The 20735-nt window shown below is 44.1% G+C and overlaps 2 protein-coding genes across 6 annotated transcripts in view; one reads left to right on the top strand and one right to left on the bottom strand.

The window, feature by feature from the left end:
- Window positions 1-5957, top strand: part of ep300b (EP300 lysine acetyltransferase b) — a 32387-nt gene extending 26430 nt beyond the window's left edge. For all 4 annotated transcript variants that reach the window (XM_085156071.1, XM_085156072.1, XM_085156073.1 and 1 more), the window contains exons 29-30: window positions 1071-1352; window positions 1485-5957. In XM_085156071.1, the coding sequence (XP_085012197.1) occupies window positions 1071-1352; window positions 1485-4556 (3354 nt within the window). In that variant the 3' untranslated portion in view covers window positions 4557-5957. The remainder of the gene's footprint in view (window positions 1-1070; window positions 1353-1484) is intronic.
- On the bottom strand, window positions 5052-16777 carry cbx7a (chromobox homolog 7a). 2 transcript variants are annotated; one of them, XM_085156095.1, is made up of 6 exons: window positions 16419-16777; window positions 15278-15321; window positions 15081-15146; window positions 14906-14972; window positions 12908-13208; window positions 5052-12814 (listed from the first exon to the last, which is right to left on the bottom strand). In XM_085156095.1, the coding sequence occupies exons 1-6, from the start codon at window positions 16485-16487 to the stop codon at window positions 12288-12290; spliced, it is 1074 nt and encodes a 357-aa protein (XP_085012221.1). In that variant the 5' UTR covers window positions 16488-16777; the 3' UTR covers window positions 5052-12287. The 2 variants fall into 2 exon arrangements, with proteins under 2 accessions (XP_085012221.1, XP_085012222.1); XM_085156096.1 differs by having other exon boundaries at window positions 15081-15181; window positions 16419-16437.
- Between the last annotated feature and the right edge of the window lie 3958 nt (window positions 16778-20735).

Genomic DNA, 20735 nt, shown 5'->3' on the forward strand with positions numbered 1-20735 from the left:
CACCTACTTGTCCTTCAAAGCAGCCATGCTTTTAATGATCCTCAACTTTAAGGCTTAAAAAAAAAAAAGAGACCAAAATTGTTTAGTGCAATGATGGTAACATTTTATTTTAAAAAAACAAAAAACAAACAAAAAAACACTGACTCACTGATCTGCAGGAGAAAAAAAGACACATTTTCCCTCAGTTTTATCTTCCCGCATAAAAATACCAAATCAGATCTTGTTAACCCTTTAAAGCCGGTCAGAGCGGGCACGCTCTGTTTTGCGTAACTATTTTAAAATCCCGGTAGCTCTGCAACCACGTAAGCTAGCGAAATAATTTTTTTTGCATATGAAACCGGAGGAGTTGTACTTGCATCTTATGCCATCAGTTTGTCCTAGGTCACGGTTTCCTTCCACATATAGCTTTGCAAAAACTGCATAAAAAGCACTTGCAGCAACAAATACATAATATTCCAGAAACAGGCTTGGTTTTTTACCATCAGGGCCTCATGAGCCTATACTGGTGTTTTTAAAAGTTATCTTTGACTTTATGACTTTCTGTGTTGTTTCTGGGATGCTTAGGACTCGTATTGCACTGCTGGAAATGGTTTATTTTGATGCATATACTGCTTTTTTGCAAATTTGCATTATAATATTTATTTTCATTTTTCCCGCAGTTTATAAAAATTGGTGTATTTCAAAAATAAAACTATGAAGACACTCAAAATAAATTTCCTGTGCTGGGAAACTATTTTGTGCAACTTTTTTGTATTTACAGTTTTGAGAGATAAACCTCTTAAATTTCTCTAACTAGAAATATATATATATATATATATATATATATATATATATATATATATATATGTGTGTGTGTGTAAAAAAACAAAAACAATTTAAAATTTTTTTTGTAGTTTATTGCACTTTTTTGCAATTTATGTAATTACTATGCACTTAATGCAGACATATTATTAAAATTTGGGCTATAATGGTTGTATTGATGTATAGCAACTTGGTTCTATGGTAGGTCTTAAAGGGTTAAAGGTTGGTTAAATATTAGGTTAAATATTTTCCTCGCTTTTAACTGGCAGGTCTTCTTCGTCATCCGCCTCATTGCTGGTCCCACCGCCAACTCACTGCCCCCCATCACCGACCCAGATCCTCTAATGGCCTGCGATCTGATGGACGGCCGTGATGCCTTTCTAACTCTGGCCAGAGACAAGCACTTGGAGTTCAGCTCTCTCAGGAGGTCCAAGTGGAGCTCCATGTGTATGTTGGTGGAGCTCCACAACCAGAGCCAGGACCGCTTCGTCTATACCTGCAACGAGTGTAAACACCACGTGGAGACTCGCTTCCACTGCACTGTCTGCGAGGTTAGAAACATTTAAACTGTATTTTATGAATATGCAAATCTTTTTTTAAAGCACAATTTTTCATTTCACAGTAGCATATGTTAATCTATCAGTTTTGTGTTATTAAACTATTAATTTTGCCTAATTTTCCAGGACTATGACTTGTGCATCACCTGCTACAACACTAAGGGTCATGAGCACAAGATGGAAAAGCTGGGGCTTGGCCTGGATGACGACAGCAGCAACCAGGCAGCGGCAGCTACTCAAAGCCCCGGTGACTCTCGCCGCCTCAGCATCCAGCGCTGCATCCAGTCGCTGGTCCACGCTTGCCAGTGTCGCAATGCCAACTGCTCGCTGCCGTCCTGTCAGAAGATGAAGCGCGTTGTGCAGCACACAAAGGGCTGCAAGCGCAAGACCAATGGCGGCTGTCCTATCTGCAAGCAGCTCATTGCTCTGTGCTGCTATCACGCCAAACACTGCCAGGAGAACAAATGTCCTGTCCCGTTCTGTCTGAACATTAAGCAGAAACTCCGGCAGCAGCAGCTGCAGCACAGACTGCAGCAGGCCCAGATGCTGAGAAGGAGGATGGCCACCATGCAGCGGGTGACCCAGCCAGCTGGAGGGCCACCGGGCGGATCTGCAGTTGGACTTCCATCACCAGGAAACAATGTTACCACGGCGCCTAGTACTCCAACATCTGGTGGAACGCAACCCCCAACTCCTCAAACCCCGACTCAGTCAATGCCTCCAGTCTCGCAGCAGGGAATGGGTCCTGGTCCAGGAGTGCAGCAGCAGCCAGGAGGGATGCCTCCCCAGCTTGCCCTTCATCATCAGTTCCAGCAAATTCCAGGAGGGGGAGGTGGTGGTGGGATAATGAACTCTCCACAACATCAGCAGCAGCAGCAGCAGCCCAGTGGAGCAGTGACCAACCCTCAGCAGCTCCAGCAGCACCACAACAGTTTGCCTCAATTTTCCAGCAGACCTCCAGGCTCCTCACCGGTCCACCAGTCCCAAGGTAAACCAGTCCTTGGCTCTGCCACGCCTCCCCAACAACAGCAGCAGCCTGGTGGCGCTGTCATGACTGGAAACATTGGGAGCCAGCAACCTCCTAACCAGCCGCCGAGCCAGCCCTCCCTTCCACAGCAGCAACCTTCTGGCCCTCCACCGGCAGCTGTAGAAATCGCTATGAAGATTCAGCAGGTGGCTGACGCTCAAAGGAAGATGGCACTACAGAGACAGGCAGCCCAGGCAGCTGGAAAGTTGATGCCTTCTCACTCTCAACATCAACAAGGTCAAGGTCAGCAGATGGGCATGGGACACCCAGGGTCTGTAGGCATGGTAGGACCCCAGGGCATGCCACCGCAGACCCAAGTGGCAGTGACAGCTGCTCGGGTCCACATGGATCAGCAGCAAGGTGCTCCTACAGGGATGATGGTTGGCACCAGCGGGCCCATGCAGCAGCCTCCTCAGCAAGGTAACATCCCACAGGGCCAGCTGCCCCCTCAGGTACAGCTCCAGCAGCAGAGGATGGGAGCTCCACTTCAGAACCCACAACAGCAGCAAACACAGTGGACAGCCCAGGGGATGCCGCCCCACCAGAGGCAAGCTATGATGAACCAAGTGGGCCACACTGGCATGATGGCCGCTCAGCAGCAGCAGCACCAACAGGCTCAGGGCCATGCTGCCTTGATGAATATGGTGCAGCAGCAGCAAGGCGCTGGAGGCGGGGTCACAGGGGGAGGTGTACCTGGAGCGACTGGTATCCAGGGGGTTGGCGCTGCTGGTGGAAACTTCCCCCAAGCAGCCCTCCAGGAGCTGTTACGGATGCTCCGGTCACCTAGCTCTCCACCTCAGCAACAGCAAGTCCTCAACATCTTGCGGTCAAACCCACAGCTGATGGCTGCTTTTATCAAACAGAGGGCATCAAAGTATAAGGGGGGGCAGGGGGGCCCTGGCGGACCAGGGGGTGTGCCGGGAGGACCAGGTCCCACAGGGGGGCCTGTTGGAAATGTCATTGGAGGTGGGGCACCACAGGTGAACTTGAATGCTGCTGGTGTTAGTCAGCCAGGCATGCACATGGGGGGTCAGGGAGGGGCCAATGTGAACATCGCCACTATGGCTCAGCTGCAGCAAGTACAGCAGCTGCAGCAGCAGCAGCAGAGGCCAATGCTCAGCGGTTTACAGCAGCAGCAGGTTGCAGCTCTGCAGCAGCAGCAGCAGGGAGTGGGGAGAGGAATCCAGGGCCAGGGGCCACAGATGGGAAACATCAGCAATCCTCAGCTTAGAGACTTGTTCATGAGACGGCATCTTCAGCAGCAGCAGCAGCAGCAGCAGCAGCAGATGGGTATTAATCATGGTCAGTTTCAGCAACCACAGCCACCACAGGGCCAGGGATTCATGGGACAGCCGGGGATGCAGCCTCCCACTGTGGGACAGGGTCCTCCTGGAGGTCCGCCTCTTGGTCCCCAGCAGCCTGGTGGTCCACCGGGCCAGCAGGGGCAAGGCTACCCAGGCTCTGTGGCCCAGCAGCAGGCACTCCAACAGAGGCTTCAACAACAGCATCACCTCCAGATGCAGCAGCAGCAGCAGCAACATACCATGGCTGGCCTGCCAGGGGGTGATGCAGGTCCAGGTGGAGAGGGTGTAGGAGGCCCTCAGCAGCCACCCCAGGTCCCTCAATCTGCACAAAGTGGACCCCAACCTTCTCAGGCCCTACAAGTGCTCCACCAGAGGTTGCTCCAGCAGCGACATATGGGCCCCGGTGGGTCACCAGCCCAGCACAGTAACCCCATGAGCCCTCAGCAGCCGCAGCAGATCGCCCAGTCTCCACATCCACACCTGCAGGGCCAGCCTCTGCCCACATCCTTGGCTAACCAGGTGCGGTCCCCACAGCCGTCACCCAGACCCCAGTCCCAGCCGCCGCACTCCAGCCCGTCCCCACGCATGCAGCCTCAGCCTTCTCCGCACCACATCTCCCCCCAGTTGCAGACAGGTTCGCCACACTCAAGCCATCTAAACCAGCACCACCCGGGAATGGTAGTTCCTTCACAGCAACAGCAGCAGCCAACGACTCAGCAGCAGCAGAACACTATGGAGCAATTTGGGTCAGACCAGAGTGCCATGCTGTCCCAGCTGAGTGGCATGGCCGGTCTGCACGGGCCAGGGGGCAACAGCCAGGACCCGCTGAGCCAGAACATGAATCACAACCCTTTAAACATCATGTAGGACTTCTCCTCAAAGTGTCAAGCTGAGCTGAAGTTCTCCGTGATCCTTCGCACAGACTGCACTCGCCCAGGACAGTATTACTGTTATTATTCAGCCTTCCCTTTCTTTTTTTTTCTTCCTTTTTTTAATACTATTATTAAATGTTATTTAAAATGTTTTCAATAAAGATGCATTGAACTGAACTTCCTATGGGAGATGAACAATAAATCAAGCAGTTGTTAAATGAATTAGAATAAATAAATTGTAAGTTATTGCTGTTAATATATATATATTTTTTGCCAATTGTGGACAAAGAGGGAGTTGGCTTCTCTAGCACCCCCACCCACCCCCATCCTGCCACCTGTTACAGAGTACACAAAAGGTGATATTTTTGGGGGATAAATACAAGTACTTGCCTTTTTTGTTGTTGTTGTTTTTTCAGAAATGGTTTTTAAGATTTTAAAAGTGATCAAGAATTAAAGAGGAAATGATTTCATGCATACAATTTTTAAAAAAAAAATAAATATATATCCATTTTGTTTTGCTTATGTCAAACTCTTTTTGTTTTAGAGTGATGTGGATAATTGTTAATGTAGATCCAAACACGATGCATATCTTCCCTTTTTTATTTTTTAATGTTTGGGTTTGCTTTATTTATTTCTTTTATTTTGGGAGGGGGCGGGGTTATGTACCTTGAGACTGCTACGATTCCTATAGAAATATATTTTTGTTATTGACTGTTAAGATTTAGATGTCTGTAGTCGACTCTCTCCAGCTGGGGAAAATGTTGGTGTTTTCTCGCAGAGGTTGAGGGTCTGCTCCGAGTCTGACGTGTTGAACGGATGTGTTTCCGACGTTCCCGGACAGCTTTTTGTTTTTCTGGGACATCAGTCATGCTGGAAGACACTCTTCTCCCCCCGCCTCACATACATGCAAAGCCCTCTCCCTCGAATGTGTGTGCACTCCTTCCTTTTTAAAGACGCTTAAAACGGAGCAGTGGAGGCTTGGGGAGGGGGGTGCATACCTGTGTGCCTGTAACATTTTGAGTACATTGGCTGGGATATGAAAAACAAAAAGAGTGGCGTGGGGTTTTAGTGTTTTTAGGATTCTGCTGTTTTCAAGTAAACAGAGGATAACGATCCAAATGAACTGTGTTGCACAGAACTGAGGCAAAAGAAGGTGATGTGAGCAGCTGGTTTCCGTCTCTTTCTGCCTCGTCCCCTTTGCTGCTTCCCTTGGACTTTAAATCCCCCCTGCCTACTCTTCGAGAGGGAGTTGGGGTGAGCTTCCTCCCCATGAACTCCATCCTCTTTATCTTTCTGCTAAGACCTTTGGGAGGTTAATTTAATATTTTTTACTGTACAAAGGAAACAAACTGTGGACTCAAATACTGTTTTTATAATAAAATGAAAATTACCAATAGCGGTGCGTCCTGTGTGTGGCTCTTTGTTAGTGCTGTGCAATATCGATCCAATAAACACAGGGCCAGCCAATAAGATACTAATAACCTATAAAGGCAGCCTGTATAAGCAAGAGTCAGTGTGCCATGATTTATCAGATTATAAATTGCACATTCTAAGCACTGGATTGAGGATTACTAAATCATTTTTACTTTTCACAATAATTACTTGATAATAAAGAACATCTTTCAGCATTTCATGCATTTTGAAACTAGGCTTTCAGAGACCTGGAAATGTTCCCCGTCTCTAAAGCACTTTGGGTCAACTTCTGTAGTTTAAATGTGTTAAAAGACTAAAGAAAATTGACATGACAGTTGACAAAAAGATTCAGACATTTTTCACAGTGCATGTTTGAGGTACATTTTTCATTTCCAAATAAGGAAAAATACATATTAGAGGATAGAAACAAAGTATCGATCTGATGCCAATACCAGCGTTGGTGTTGACGGATGAAATGTGCTACAGACGAGCTCCACATCAGGCGCTCACATCCAAACCACAACCATTCCAAAGTGATCTCCCAGGGATACAGTTTTGAAAGCTTAGAAGAATCACTTAGCTGTCCCAGACTTCCCATTAATCCAGTCTTATGACGTTAAATACATGATCAATGACGAAGATGATCACAGTTTACAAGCTTCTGCTTGCCCTTGATCCTCAATCTGGGGGGCAATTTGCACATTTTCCAGCGTGATATCACGAGATAAAAATGATAACTAAATGGCCTGGAGATCATCAAATTCACATTTTAGATCCATGGCCAGGAAACTCCCCAGATCTTAATCCAACTGAGGATTAGTGGTCAATCCTTTAAAAGCAGGTGGACAAGGAGAAGCCAGCAAACTGTGATCGCCATCAATCAGGATTTGGCCAAGAAGCTGATATCCAGCGACAGAAATGATGAAGAAGAAGGGCAGAGGCTGCAAACACAGAGCACTTTGTATAGATTTGATTTATTTGCCAGTGAAGTCTTACTTAAACTTATCGTAATGCTTACTTTGTTCTTTGCTACATCACAGAAACAACAGCATTTGTCTATGTCCACATCTCTCTGGATATTTCTGTGAGTGTGTGGAGTTACAAAAAGCACCCATTTATGGCATCACAGTTCAGTTCTTTGTTTGTAACATCTAACCCTGAACACTTTGCCATTGCCAAGAAAGGTCAAGAAATGTGTGCTTGCTAAACCCTGAACCTGCTTCATGCTGAAGACTCACGGCCGCGATGCACCGAAGATAGCTTACAATAAAGGACACAAAATTCAAAGAACAAGCTTGGAACACCCTGATGGTTACAGAGCGGTACATCATAACTAAGTAACAACCAGCCCGAAAAGCTTATATGAGTGTATCATTAATTAAACATGAACAGTTACTTAATGGTTATCAGTAAGTAGACCTAATCCACCAACTTCTCCATTACTCCTTTATTATTTCTGCATCCGTGCATTGCTGATTCCTCCGTGTTTCACACAAATTCCCTATTAATTAAGTTGTACTTAAGGTTTGTGAGGGGAGACAGTAGAAATCTGCAGCACTTACTCTTCAGTAAGTCCAATTTAGAAATGATAACTTCTAAATCCTCCAGTACAGTACAGTCACCTCTGAGTATTTTGACTATATCGTCTATCTTATGCATAATTTCCAACTCCAGGCTGTGTACGCTTGAATGGATATTGGATTCAGGGATGTCAGGAGATGTGTCTTTGTGTAATGAGGGAGAATGCGGCCTAAGGAGCTCAACAGCCCATTTCAAGATAGAAGATAAATAATTGGCAGTGTCTTTTCCTTGGGCGAAATGGGACAAAAAAAGAGATTTGACTGACTCTGACAAGCAAAATAAAAAAAGTAAAAAGTTTTTCAGAGGAGTGAGAGGAGTGCAGCATGTGCCATGATCACAGAACCATCAAACATTTTGTTGGCAGTAGTCAAAAAGTTCACAAAAAACATGCTGTGAAAAGAAAAGATGCAAATGAATTGCCAGAAATTGGAGAAGAATCAAATGTGAAGGTGCCAGGAAGCCGTTATCCTCCAGCGCTGTCATAATCCAGTACTGCAGCCTACCTGCAGTGCCCAGATGGTGAAAGGCGTTCAGTGCTCAGAGACACGGAAGCTGCGTATCCGACTGAAAAGTCAAGACTGGGCCAAGAAATATCCAAGGACAAACTTATGGACCAATGAGATGAGAGTAACTCTTGACAGAGGATATGGATGGTGGCTCTTCCACTTCAAATCAGACTCCAAGGTGGAGGTGAGGTACTGGTGTGTGCTGGTGTTATTAAAGATGAGAAGGTCTGCATCAAGAAGACTGTGAATTTTATACTGGCTAATGCTCCATCGCAGGCCTTAAAGATGAAAGAATAATGACTCACGGATTCAGTCCCAAACCACACCTAAATCCCACCGAGAGCCTGTAGGAGAGTCACTGTGAAGGAAAACAGCACACCTCTCTGAACAGTGTCTGGGAGGCCGCGGATGCTGCAGGAAAGGTTGATCATCAGCAGATCAAGAAACTGACAGATGCCATGAATGGAGCTGTCTGGCAACAGCTTTGGTGTTTCAGTTTGGATGTAGCCGTAGGTCGGCATACCTTCTTTGAACAACATATGACAATCAAAGCAATTTTACCCCTTTATGAGACAGCCCCTGTGAGAAACTGAAACAGTAACTCAAGCAAAAAAGAGAGAAAGTAGTGTTTTATTGTGTGCTCCTGCTTCATTTCCTTTTTGTAGTTTCCCTCACATTCAGCAAAATCTGCAAAGCTTCAGACTTCTTGGTGTCTTGGGTAATTCTCCCTGTTGGATAATAGACAGCCTAACCTTCCTCTGATTACAACAGAAAGGATTCCCTTCACATACATTAGGTAAAAGCCATGCTCCATAAAGGTGCATGCCCTGTGCACATCCATTTCTACTTGTTGTTATTGAAAGCCCTGTGCTAGTTTTTCTCTCCCCATGATTGTGGGAATTGACACTGATTTTCCCCTCTTCCAGTTAAACACTGTTATTTCAGCAGCGCCACCATTTCCCGTGCTGCACACCTCTGACACGCTGACCCATGAATCACACTGTTCACTAGAATCTCATGGTGTCACTTACAGGAATGTTTTGCATGAGAGCATTATGCCCTCTAGTGGAGGGTTTAAAAAACCCCCAAAAACAACCAAATTTCAAACCACTGGATGAAGAATACAGTGTTGTTTGTCTTTAAAGAGGCATTGATAGAAGTGTGTGAGTGACTGAAGAGAAATGAAGAGAAGTTTGGCAATACGTGTTCAGGTTACTGTCTCCTCTTTGATCATTAGAAACTGAAATATGTGGAATAAAGCAGGACTTCTGTCTTTATATTTAAACGTTACTCTCACACCCTTAAACAACAAGTAAATGGAGTGGGTTATTCTTTGGTGTAAAATTGGCTTTTTCCTTTTACATTTTCACTGACTCTCTTTTACTCTAAGTACAGCTACTAGCACAGAGGACAAATACCAAGAATATCTGTTCAATCAGTCACATTAACTTCACTCTGACCATGCCGGTCGTCTCCTTTATCAGGCCATGTGCAGCAATACAGAAGCAAAGCATATAAAGGTTCTCTGTAAAGGAGTCCTAACAACATGACACTCTGCAGCCACATGTGATTTACGGAGGTAAAGTTCTGACAGCCCTGGAGGCTCTAAGAACTCAACTTTGATCACAGAGGACGATGGATGTGTCTGAAGATGAAGACCATCTTGAGGTCATTTCTGATTCTGATGATTTCCAAATGAGGAAAATGCCAATCATATCCCTGCAAGCACGACAATCACATCAAAAAATGGTAAAATATAGTGATCTTCATCCTCAAATGCACATCAGGTAAAACTGTTGGCATGAAACATAATGAAGACAGCACCAGAGCCCACTAGGATGGCACGTGATTGACATCAAGTCAGCTTTTGAGCCCAAATCAATACAGACAGACAGACATGCTCAAAATGACTAAAGTGACTGTGCATTTTGGGGGGAGAACTGGAAGCTGGATAAAATGCATTTGTATGGATGTTTGAGGGTCCCATGTATGGTCATAGGTTCAATCAACAGCCAGTCTGTGGGATGCAGAGACATATATTTTATGCCACGATGGCCCTGGAGACTATGTTTTGACACCTATTGTTAGACTAGATTAACAAAAAAAAAACCAATGTCATGAAAAATGATTGTATTTTATATGTAAGTCCTTCCAGTGTATATAATGAAAAACTAGTGATATATCCTCACTGAAACCCCCATGTGTGAGATGTAAGAAATGCCACTGCACTAATTATTGAATGAAATAGTAACGGAGTTAATAATGCTAAATAATGTGTATCGTAATTTTCTAAAAGTTTCTGACACTTTTAGATAACTAAATAGGCCCCAGGTCAAACTGACCCAGGAACAGCATTGCTGTACCTGAGAATTGAACATGAGGGTTAATCACCATTTGATAAGGTGTCTGGAGTGGGGATCATTTCTGTGAAAACGGGTCAGCTCAGAGCGGTTTCTCTTCGCATCATTCTGCTACAAGTTAATCTAGGTTTCATCTTTTAAAAGAAATTTCCAGAACTGTGAAGGCTCTGACACAGTCTCATCTAACCTTCTTGTTATTGAGTTTAACCAGTGGTTTGTACCTTGTTGTGAACTTTCATGAAGGCGTCTTTTGATTTCAGACTTTGACGATACACCTACCTCACCTCCTCGAGTGTCCTTGAATTGGTTGGATGTGGTCTAACATCTAACCAAGGTCTGGTCTTTCACGCTGCTTTGAGCTGCATTCATTCTCTTTTTAAAGACTGTACCAGTTGGTTTTTGCTCTCTGTGTAAGGCCAAAAAAACCCCAAATAAATGGTTCACTTACATGTTTTTGTGTTTTGTTCTCCAAATTTCAGTGAACAGTTACCAAATGCAAGTTTTCTCTGCTTTATTTATCATGACACGACAAGGGCGTGAAACTGCTCGTCAGTTGGTTGTTAGGTTTTGATAGTGGGTTTGAAACAAAACTCTCATCACGAGGCACTAAAGCAAAACTACAACTAAGAAGGTTCGTTGTCAAAAAAAAAAAAAAAAAAACCTTCCCAAGAAATGAATAAAATAAATTTGGATACATCTGTGTTTCATGACTAGCTTCGTCATCTCTTTCAGAAAGGTAACACAGAAACATGTCTTTACACCCACCCCCTCTAAGCACACTCCAGGCGGCAGCTACTGTTGTACACATTTATTGGAAATAGAGTCAAAGTAAAAATGTCTTTTTTAAGAGAGAAGACATCTTTGACATTTCATGTTTGTCAGAGAGAAAGAGACTTGTTTGGACACACCGAGTGACATAAGTTAGTTTAGCTTATACGTGTGACATGCAATAAATAAAAGCGCACTACGGTCCGGCTTAATGTACACTTGCTTTCATTTGCACATTACCTACACAGCAGCTGAGTAAAACGACACCTCCTGTTTTGATATGCACAAAGGCTAGTGAAGAGAGTGGACTATCAAATGGTAATACAAAAATAGAACCAGGTAGCATTTCATACTTGAAAAATAAAGGGACAAACGGCGAACACGGCTGAGTACTTGTTTTTGTGCATCCATCCTCCTTGAAGCGCAGAACTTCATCTAAGCGACAGGCATTAATTCTCTGTCTTTGTTTTTTTTTTTTTTTCTTGCTTTTGTGACAGAAATAAACCTCTTCAACAAAGCACAGGACAGGGCTTTGAGCATGTGTGGCACAGACTGACAGGGCATGCGGTTAGCTCTGTGCAAATACTAAAAAAATTAAATGACAAAAGAAACATCTTTACAAAATCATTTGTAAGAAAGAGGAGCGACTGAAAACGGGCCCCGAGAACCGATCTGAGTGTGAGACCGATGTCTTGCTGGAAAGCACTGAGAAAAGTAGCTGCATCTGAGTAGTTATCTGAACTGCATCGTTTCAGGCTGCTGTCTCACGTGTGTCTCACTCTCGGTAAACCCAGCGGCCCCAGGGAAGAAACCAGCCAGAGACCTATTTAGTCCGCTGGATTCTTATGGATAATTGGAGCACTTTTCTTTAAGGGCTTCAGGCTTCCTATCACATCTAATAAATGAGCCACAATAATAAAATTACCACTCACTTTTTATGCAAAGGCAAGAATTTCTTCACCGAACTCAGCGGGAAATGAATGTAGCTTTGTAAACATGTAGAGTTATCTTACATACGTGACCATTTTACATGTACAAAATGAGTGGCAAGTCTAATTATGGTTATTCTGAGCTCTCGGTGCCACTCGTCACCCTTGTTCAGTAGCCCTTAAAGAAGCCTTCGGCCACCCTCGCTTCTTTAAACGTCACCGTCACAGAGTTTATAGTCACTTTTGTCAAGATGACGGTCTCCGGCTGGTCTGCTGTTGGGGAAGCAGTCTCTGGGGCGACGATCGAATCGTCGCCTCTCGCTTCCTCCTTCCTCACCTCAGCCAGGGAGCAGACGGTAGCGGCGTCACCTGCCGTCCCTCTGCTCCCCCGAATGCTCACTATCACTGAGGTTGCATTGCTTCTCTCCGGGCCCGACTCCCAGCCCTCCTCTCCTCTGTCCGAATCTGACCTGTCACTCACAGAAACCGCATCGCCCAGTCTGGCCTCAGATGCAGAGGCGCTGTCCTTTGATTGGCTGCGCACAAGCATCGGCTTCGGTGTCGAATCGCACTCGCCCATGATGTTGATCCACGTGTGCGAGCTTACCGGCATCAGGTCACCACCCACCTTCTCCCCCACCTCCAGCTCCAGGTCATGTTGCTCAAGCAGAGCAGGTGAGCTGCACTCTGACAGGCCTGAAAAGAGATGGTGACACATCTTGTTCATTTTTAAGGGTCAAAAGGTCATAGTGGGGCTACTGCGTTTTGTTATCAGCTTGACAAACCAACCATATAAACTGCCTTCACATCTCTCCCCCATGGTGCTCTCAGACTTCTCTTCTTCACTGGTGCCGCCCCAGTCCTCCTCCATGGGCTCTATCTTCTTCTTCTGCAGATGTATGCGTTTGCCATCTCGCCCTCCTTTGGCCACCCTCTGCCGGCCATTCCTCCTCACCTGGCGCTGGTACATGCTGCCGCGCTCAACGTGGTCCACGTCTGTGCTCATGGAGCGGGTGAGGGAGAGGCGAATGCGGGGCGGAGGCTTCTCCGTCATCTTGTGAGCGCTGCGGAGGTCCATGGCAAAGACATTCTGGGGCAGAGCAGAGATGGTGGCAGGTCAGAAGCTGCATGACTGTGCACACAAGCAGGAAGCAAATACAGTTCTGCCTTTTGAGTTACTTACAGTGGAAACATAGGATGCATTTCATTTTTGACAGACAGCACGTGTATGGGAAATGTAGTCCTGAAGAAAATGCTGTGATATTCAGTTTACTTCTGCAGCCAACACCACTATCCAAGCTGCAAACTGTTTAGCATGTTTAACACCTTTGTTTTATTTTGGTTTTTTAGAAATGTCTTAATTCTGCAGAAATTGGTTGATAGGATGGTTTTAGCTAGGATTAGCTAGGATGGTGGAATACTAACCAAAAAATAAATACATAAATAAATAAAACAATCCTGCTGCTGTGAATATTTATAAGTACAGAAAATGTGCCAATATCTGCCATTAAAATCAGATTAAAAGATGTATATTTACAGATTTACTGCAGTTTGATACAAGTAATGGACAACAGTCATCATCTCATGAAACACCAGAACTGTTCTAAACTCGCTTCAAAAACAAGTAAATGGAGCTTAAAGGTGCAAAATGCAAGTTCCAAACCAGCTATGCCCGGCTTGCCTTTTTTTTTAAATACCACCTATTTACCACAAGAGGCAGCAGTGAGTTAGTGTTGCATACATACTGTGTCGGTCCAAAGAAGGAGCACTGCACAGTGCGCACAGGCTGTGACTCTGTCCAAGTGTTAATGCATGATTTTCTTTTAAGGACCCTCTCTGGTCCTCATCGTCATGGTGATATCAAGAGCTTGACTTGGCTAATTTGTGATGCTCTGATATCCACGTGTGGGACAAAGCTCGACAGCAACTCTTACAAATTGCACCTTTAACGACCGAAGTGATAATGACACAGTGAGAGCAACGACCATTCGGGGGTCACGCCCCTTGCTTTAGAAACATGTCTTTTAAAAACTACAAAGGTCATTGCGCCTTGATCTCTGCTGGGGTTTTGTATCTTAGTGATTGATTATCAGCGCTAATGGGTCACTCTGTAACGAAACTGATGTTTTAAACTGTTAAAACATCAGGACAATAATGCACTGTGAAGAAAAAACAACAAAAGAATTGTTCACAATGATGCAGCATTGTTTTGTTTTTTGTTTTTTTTTGTTTTCCTCATATTTCCATCTGTTTATGTAAATGTTTCAATCAAAGGGGCATTCTGGCAATGTTATACATGAAACTTACATTTGAGTACCATTCAGCTAGTAAAACGAGCTTGAAAAATAATCCTACTGATGTCATGGTGATGTAATTGGGGTTATTGGGCTGGAGCTTGAGATCAAGTTGCATTAGCAGCAGGGTTACAGGTCAGGCGGTTCAGGCGGCAGAAGGCAGAATTTGTTGGGTGCTAATGGTAAGGTCTGTGATTTGACACTGAACCTGAGGCGCTCCCATCAGAAGAACTTTAGGCCAATAAGTAACTAAGAAGAAAAAAGTCCCAGGATTCCTACATCCCAAAAATTTGTAAGCTTAATGTTAAATTGATGGAATACCCCTTTAATATCTTTTTTATTTGTTTGTTGTGTGTGTGCACAAATACCAAAAGTCATCACCTGGATAAATGTGCAACTGCCTTTAAACAAACAAGCCTGGCCAGGAGTTAGGGTTAATGAAGGAAGATACAACAAAGGTTTGTGAGACAAGAGGAAAGGTAAGTGTCGCTACCCGCAGGACGGGCCTCCTCGGTCTAAGACCTTTCCTGCGATAGGTCAGAGTTCTTATCTTCTCCCGGCTGGAAAAGAAGCAGACAGAGAGAGAGAGGTCAGAAACAAAAGCGAGAATATTAAAGTGTGACTAACAGAATGAAAGGAAAACCACAACAGTTTCTGTAATTACTCACTTTTCCTCGTAGGCCAGAACAAGGAGAGGGTCCAAAATATTGTCCTCTGGTTCCCAGGTACTGTACCTGCCAGCGCACACACACACACCCAAGCGGTCAGTCTATCTAGTATGAAGAAGCACATTCTATAAACGCTCATAAATATACACCGGATGAGGGGGATGAGGTCACTAGATGATGACTCAAGGCTTACTCACTTTTGGGGCCATCCCTGCCATTTCAATAGATACTCCACAGCACCCTGAGGAGAGACAGAGGGGTGGGGGTGGTGTACACTTAGAGATGATGCAGCACACACACAAAACACGTGCTCCAGCGCATACAGAACCAAGCTGCTGTCGCTTTAAAGTGTGGATGGGAGGGACAGAGGGAGGGTCACGAGGATTTTTACTTCTTTTTTTTTTAAAGGGGTGTTTTTGTGAGGGGTGACGTCAATGACAGCGAGGCTGAGTGGCTGCAGCTAGTCTCTCGCTGGCGATGACGTGACCGAACGTGGCTACAGCAGGTGCCGGTTTCTACGATTCTCGTGCACATTCTAGAACAGCCCTCCGCTCGTATAGGTGGGGCCACATGTGAAGATGAGGGGGCATGTAAACAACGCGGTGCTGCGCAATTTATCTTCAAAAAAATGAAAATCTTTTAAAACTTTTTAAATTATCAGCTCGAAAATCAATGCTCGCAGTTTGTTCCAGTAAAGACGAGATAAAAACAAAACAAAACAAAACAAGAGCAGCTCCGACTTGCGCACAGTGCGCGCTTTCAGGAGAAGAACGTGTTTGTTTACATGCTCTATTAAACTTACGCGAGAGCGCGTTTCTACATTATAGTACGCTCGTGCTGCTCAAATTATCACCCCCAAATCCCCCCACCACCCCCAACTGCAAAAAATCAATGGGCCACCACCACGGAGGAGTCAGCGACGGATTTACGCAGCGCTCACCATCTAACCGAAAATAAAGTGCGCAGCTGCCCGCATAGCTACTGGCCGTCAGACCTGTTTTCAGGTCACACACCCCCCTTCTTCCTCCACACATTTCACTACAACTGCGTAGGCTCCTCCAAAACACGAACACGCTGCTGCAGCAGCAGCGCCAGCCGTTGCACAGGAAGGTTACAGGATGCGACTCGTGCGCTAAAACAGTGTTAAAGTTTGGCGCAGTTGCATGAAAACAGATCGGTGTTGTGTCTTAGCGTAAAAGCTGGAGAAGGCATTTGGGAGCGACAAAAGTGCGTAGCCTGGTTTTGTTTGTGCATGGCAACCGGAGCCGAGCGCTCCTTCAAGAGGGAAAACAAACACAGGCGATTAAGTTTTTCTGTGAGTTACGTGCTCATTCTTACCTTTCTCACCCTCTTATTTGTTATCGACTCCACTGCAAACACTTGGTCTCCAATTGAAGACAGCTCCATCGCTGATCGCTGACTCCTAAGCAGGACGCGAACTGGGTATCTATGCTTTTTCGGTTGTTGTTGTTGTTGGCTTTTTTGTTGTTGTTTTTTGTCGCAATGCAAAAATTAAAATAACAGATACTGTTTAAAGACGAGTGTGTGTGGGGAAAACCCTCGCAGGGTCACAGCGGCCGCTCGCTTGTTTTTCTGCCTTCGCTTCTTCCCCCTCACGCCTGCTCCTGCTGCCTGCCTCTCTCAGTTTTTAAAATCTGCGACACATCAACAGCAGCTTTAAGTCCTGCGCGCTCTCACACTGTTGCGTAGGGGCCGAGCCCCCAAGATACGTGCCCGCACCCGCGAGGCCGCGCACGCAAGTTAGACTAGAGTGCAGGAAAGGGGCAGAGGGAAAGAGATCACGAGGACAGGATTGTTAAGGGTTACAGCAAGGGGAGCTGCTGCTTTTTTGCTCATGAATTTTTTAAAAATTATTATTGTTTTTGTCGTTCGTAAGTCAAAATTTCGGGTGACTGTCTGGAAATTTCTACTAAATAACTCCATATCTGGAGTTACCTAAACCCATAATTTTTACTCAATAGCGCGAAATTTCAAATTGGGTCAAATCTCGAACTTTCGACTTATTCAAGTGTTAGAATAGCTAACACCAAATCTGAACTTACCTCTGTCTGAATTTTTTTTTTTCTAAATTAAACATGATTTTTTTTAACATAGCTGACTATGTTAAGCTTAAAATGTGTAGCTTTCTGTAGAAACTTAATTAAATCGCGAATTTATTATATAAATAAGCATTTTTTGTATTTCCGCTATTTAAAAGGTGTTTAAAAACACTTAAGGATTACATTAATTTATAACCCAATTGTTGTGATTGATTCCACCCTCCATGCCCCCCCCCCCCCATTGTAGAAACAGAGCTTCCATAGCATCCAGTTTTCTGAAAATGTTAAAGCCAGATTCTCAGTTTTGTTTGGTTCAACAACTTAATTTCGCATTAATGCAGAACAAGGAGGAAGAAGGTAGGATTCTTCTGAACAAGGCTAACAAAATATTGTCAACCACCTCCACCCCCCCAGTAGCAAAGGTCAATGTACACATTTAGTGTGTAGATGCTATCAATCTTTCCATCAAGCTCTGCACCAAAAAGCTAAAAAGTTCACTCACTGAAAACTACAAAGACACTATGTCAGTCTGGTCTAAGATCATAATATATGACTTTTAGGAATTTATTGTTTTTCAATTTTTCCACTTTCACAAGTCTTTAGTTGCACCACTGGACTCCAGCCTGAGCATGAAACAATATGAGCTCTATGTATTTTTATGTAACAGAAGTAAAGCTCAGGAAAGATCAGAATCTGCAATGGAAATGAAAGCTTTGCCTTCTCTCTCTCTCTCTCTCCTGTGGAAACGTCCACCCCTTCAACCACGTTTGATCCAAATATGGAACGAAAGAGCTAAACACTGACAGAAAGTCTTAATTTTACATTCTGAATGCTAAGCAACCTCTCTGCGGAGAGGAGAGCTGGAAATACAGCTGACTATAACTAAGATGAAGGTCTCAGCGATTAAATAATAACTGCTCATGCGATCAAGGAAAAATTAAAAAAAAGATGTTGTTTAACAGTGTGATCTCACGCACTTTTCAAACTTTATACCTGAGCATCTATTCACCCAGCCCCCAGGTGAGAACAGCTCATAAAGGTGGCAGGAGTATTGTGGAAAAAGGGCCCAGAGCCAAATTCCTACTATCTTTCATTGAGGATGGTGTGGATCAGTTTACAGAAAAGAAAAAAAAAACTCTTTGTAACTCCACACAAACACAATTCATCCACACGGCCTGTGGTCCACGCTCTCTCTGCACCTGGAGCACTTGCATCACTTACGCACATTGGGTGCCATGGCAACTGTTTCCACAGCAACAACTGAAAAGCTGGATGATGATGATGATGATGACACAGCAGGAGGAGTTGACAAACAGTTCAAGGATGAAGAATGAGCTGAACTTGTCGACCTTTGACCTCCCAATTTTGAGATTATATAAACATGTTAATCCAATGACACTGTTGTGTGCATGTTTAAATGTAGCCTCCGAGATATGAAGCAACAAACTGCAGTGAAAACACAGGACAGCTGTGAATGTTGTTACTTTACAAGCACAACATACTAACAACAGACAATTTAAAAATGTCAAGTGTATTTTTCAGTCAAGAGAAGCTTGAATTGATCCAGAACTTGTAAACATGTGAAATCATCCTATTGCAGCTTGTTTCTATTGCTCATTTAGGGCGGGGCTAATCCAGCGTTTGGGCGGGGCTGAGTTATAGACGATATTTGCTGATATGTCAGTATCGGCATTTGTAACGGCTAAAAATGCAGAATGAAAACATAACGGCGAGATGAGAGACACACCTTTCACCGTTTTATGAGTGTTGGATTGTGTTCACCACGTGTTTGGACCTAAAGCTACAAAGAACAACCCGCTGATCTGAGCAGAGTCAGGCAGACTAAACAAGTAATCCCTGACTTGTTGTGATGATAAAAGACGATTATTTTACAATAACACGATAATCTCACAACACAAGTTGTGTTGTCATGTTATTTTAGTGAAGACTCACAAATAACAGCACTTAAATGTTTGGGGAATGTGTTTAGGTTTTGAGTGCCTGAAAGATAATAAAAAAAATCGTCTGAAATTGGCCACACTTTACTTATTTAACACACCATCAATGGAAAGCATTTTAAAAAGTAGCAGTAACATATTGTAACAACCTGATGAGATTGTGAACAGTGGTTATGAGAAGTTTGCAGGAGTATGAAATGCAGTAGTTTACAGTGACCTTATTAAGCATTAATAAACTGTTAAGAACTGAAAGGTTATCAGATTATATGGTTACATGAAGAGTGACAGAAATATTAACACGTTTTAACATTTAGAATTAATTCCGTACTCACTGTTTACTTAAAACAAAGATCATTTACTGGTCCAAACAGCAGAGAATATACATCCTCATCCTTTGATTTAAGAACTACTGCATGATCACCATCATTATAAGAACCAAAGTCAGTCACCCCAGTTTATATTGACTGGGAGCATGAAAACTAGATTGTGATTAGATTATCATCTTTACCATAACTCAGTGTTTTAATTATTACTTCCTTCCCTGGTCAGTGCCTTAAAAACTTTTAATTTTTAGCTGCACACACAATTAAAAAATCTAAATCTACGCCAAGATGCCCCCGATGATATAATGATGACTTCACTGGGACGATTCTGTCAGATTTTTTTGAGCAGAAGAACTTGTAAAAGTGGCAGAGTGCCCTTTTAATCTGATTTTGTGCAGTGAGTATTTCCACACAGGCGCTTTAATATCCAGCAGTGAGTTTGCACAGAGCGCTGTGGTGTTTTAGTTCCGGTAAAGTCCATAAAGCTCTGGTGATCTGACCGCCTGTTCTTTATGGTCCTATAGGGAAGAGTACACCTATCAGTCTGAAATACGGGATAAATGCGCCTCTTTTCCCGTAAGTAGGAGGTAATTCCTGCAATTCAGAGAAGAGATACGGCGGTCACATGACTCGTTATCTGCCCGGATACTACTGTAGCGGATTTGGGAGTCGGGATGGAGCGGCAAACACAACACGGCAGGACGGATCACAGCGCTCGCTCCCACCCACATGTTATGACTCACATATGAGTCACCAAACGTGCCAGTAAAATCAGGGCTACTTCACTGGAATACGACCAGCGAAAAACATTTGTGTAACTTACAGCCCAGTACCGGGAATCCACGGGTTTATTTCCCCTGCCCTACACCGGCAGTGGGTGCATTTTAAGGGAACAAAGGCAAGAGGCGTTTATGGGAAAACGGAACCGGTCAGACTTTTCCCTGGAACACAAAACTGCACAACTTTAGGAGAAAGAACTTGTTTACGCTCAGCATTTGGTACTAAGTAGGCCTATGGGTGCGTTTCTGTAGTCGGGCCTTGTGGTGGAAAGATTGCCAAGTTGCAGAGAAATTTTGACTACGTCTGTGTACTCGAGTGTTTTTGCACACTACGGTTCATCCCGTGAAAAATTACGGAGTGATTTGAAAGAAGTCATGCAAATCTTACCTTCAGACTATTACGTACCATAGAGTCTGAGCTACGGGCCTTAGTATGGCTATATTATCAAAAATAACTGTATAAAATATGCACGCGCTCCCTCTGTGTTACAATTATTTTTTAACACAGAAAGACTATATTTTATTTTATTAATAC

This window comes from Neolamprologus multifasciatus, chromosome 4, assembly GCF_963576455.1.
Source record: "Neolamprologus multifasciatus chromosome 4, fNeoMul1.2, whole genome shotgun sequence".
Taxonomy (NCBI): domain Eukaryota; kingdom Metazoa; phylum Chordata; class Actinopteri; order Cichliformes; family Cichlidae; genus Neolamprologus; species Neolamprologus multifasciatus.

Bases quoted from the DNA above. Each gene is read 5' to 3' on its own strand.
- cbx7a (XM_085156095.1), bottom strand. From the start codon at position 16,487: ATGGAGCTGTCTTCAATTGGAGACCAAGTGTTTGCAGTGGAGTCGATA. The intron at 14,973-15,080 runs GTGAGTAATTAC...CTTCTTTTCCAG, and splicing joins GTTCTGGCCTACGAGGAAAA to CCGGGAGAAGATAAGAACTC. The intron at 12,815-12,907 runs GTTGGTTTGTCA...ATCTCTTTTCAG, and splicing joins ATGTGAAGGCAGTTTATATG to GCCTGTCAGAGTGCAGCTCA.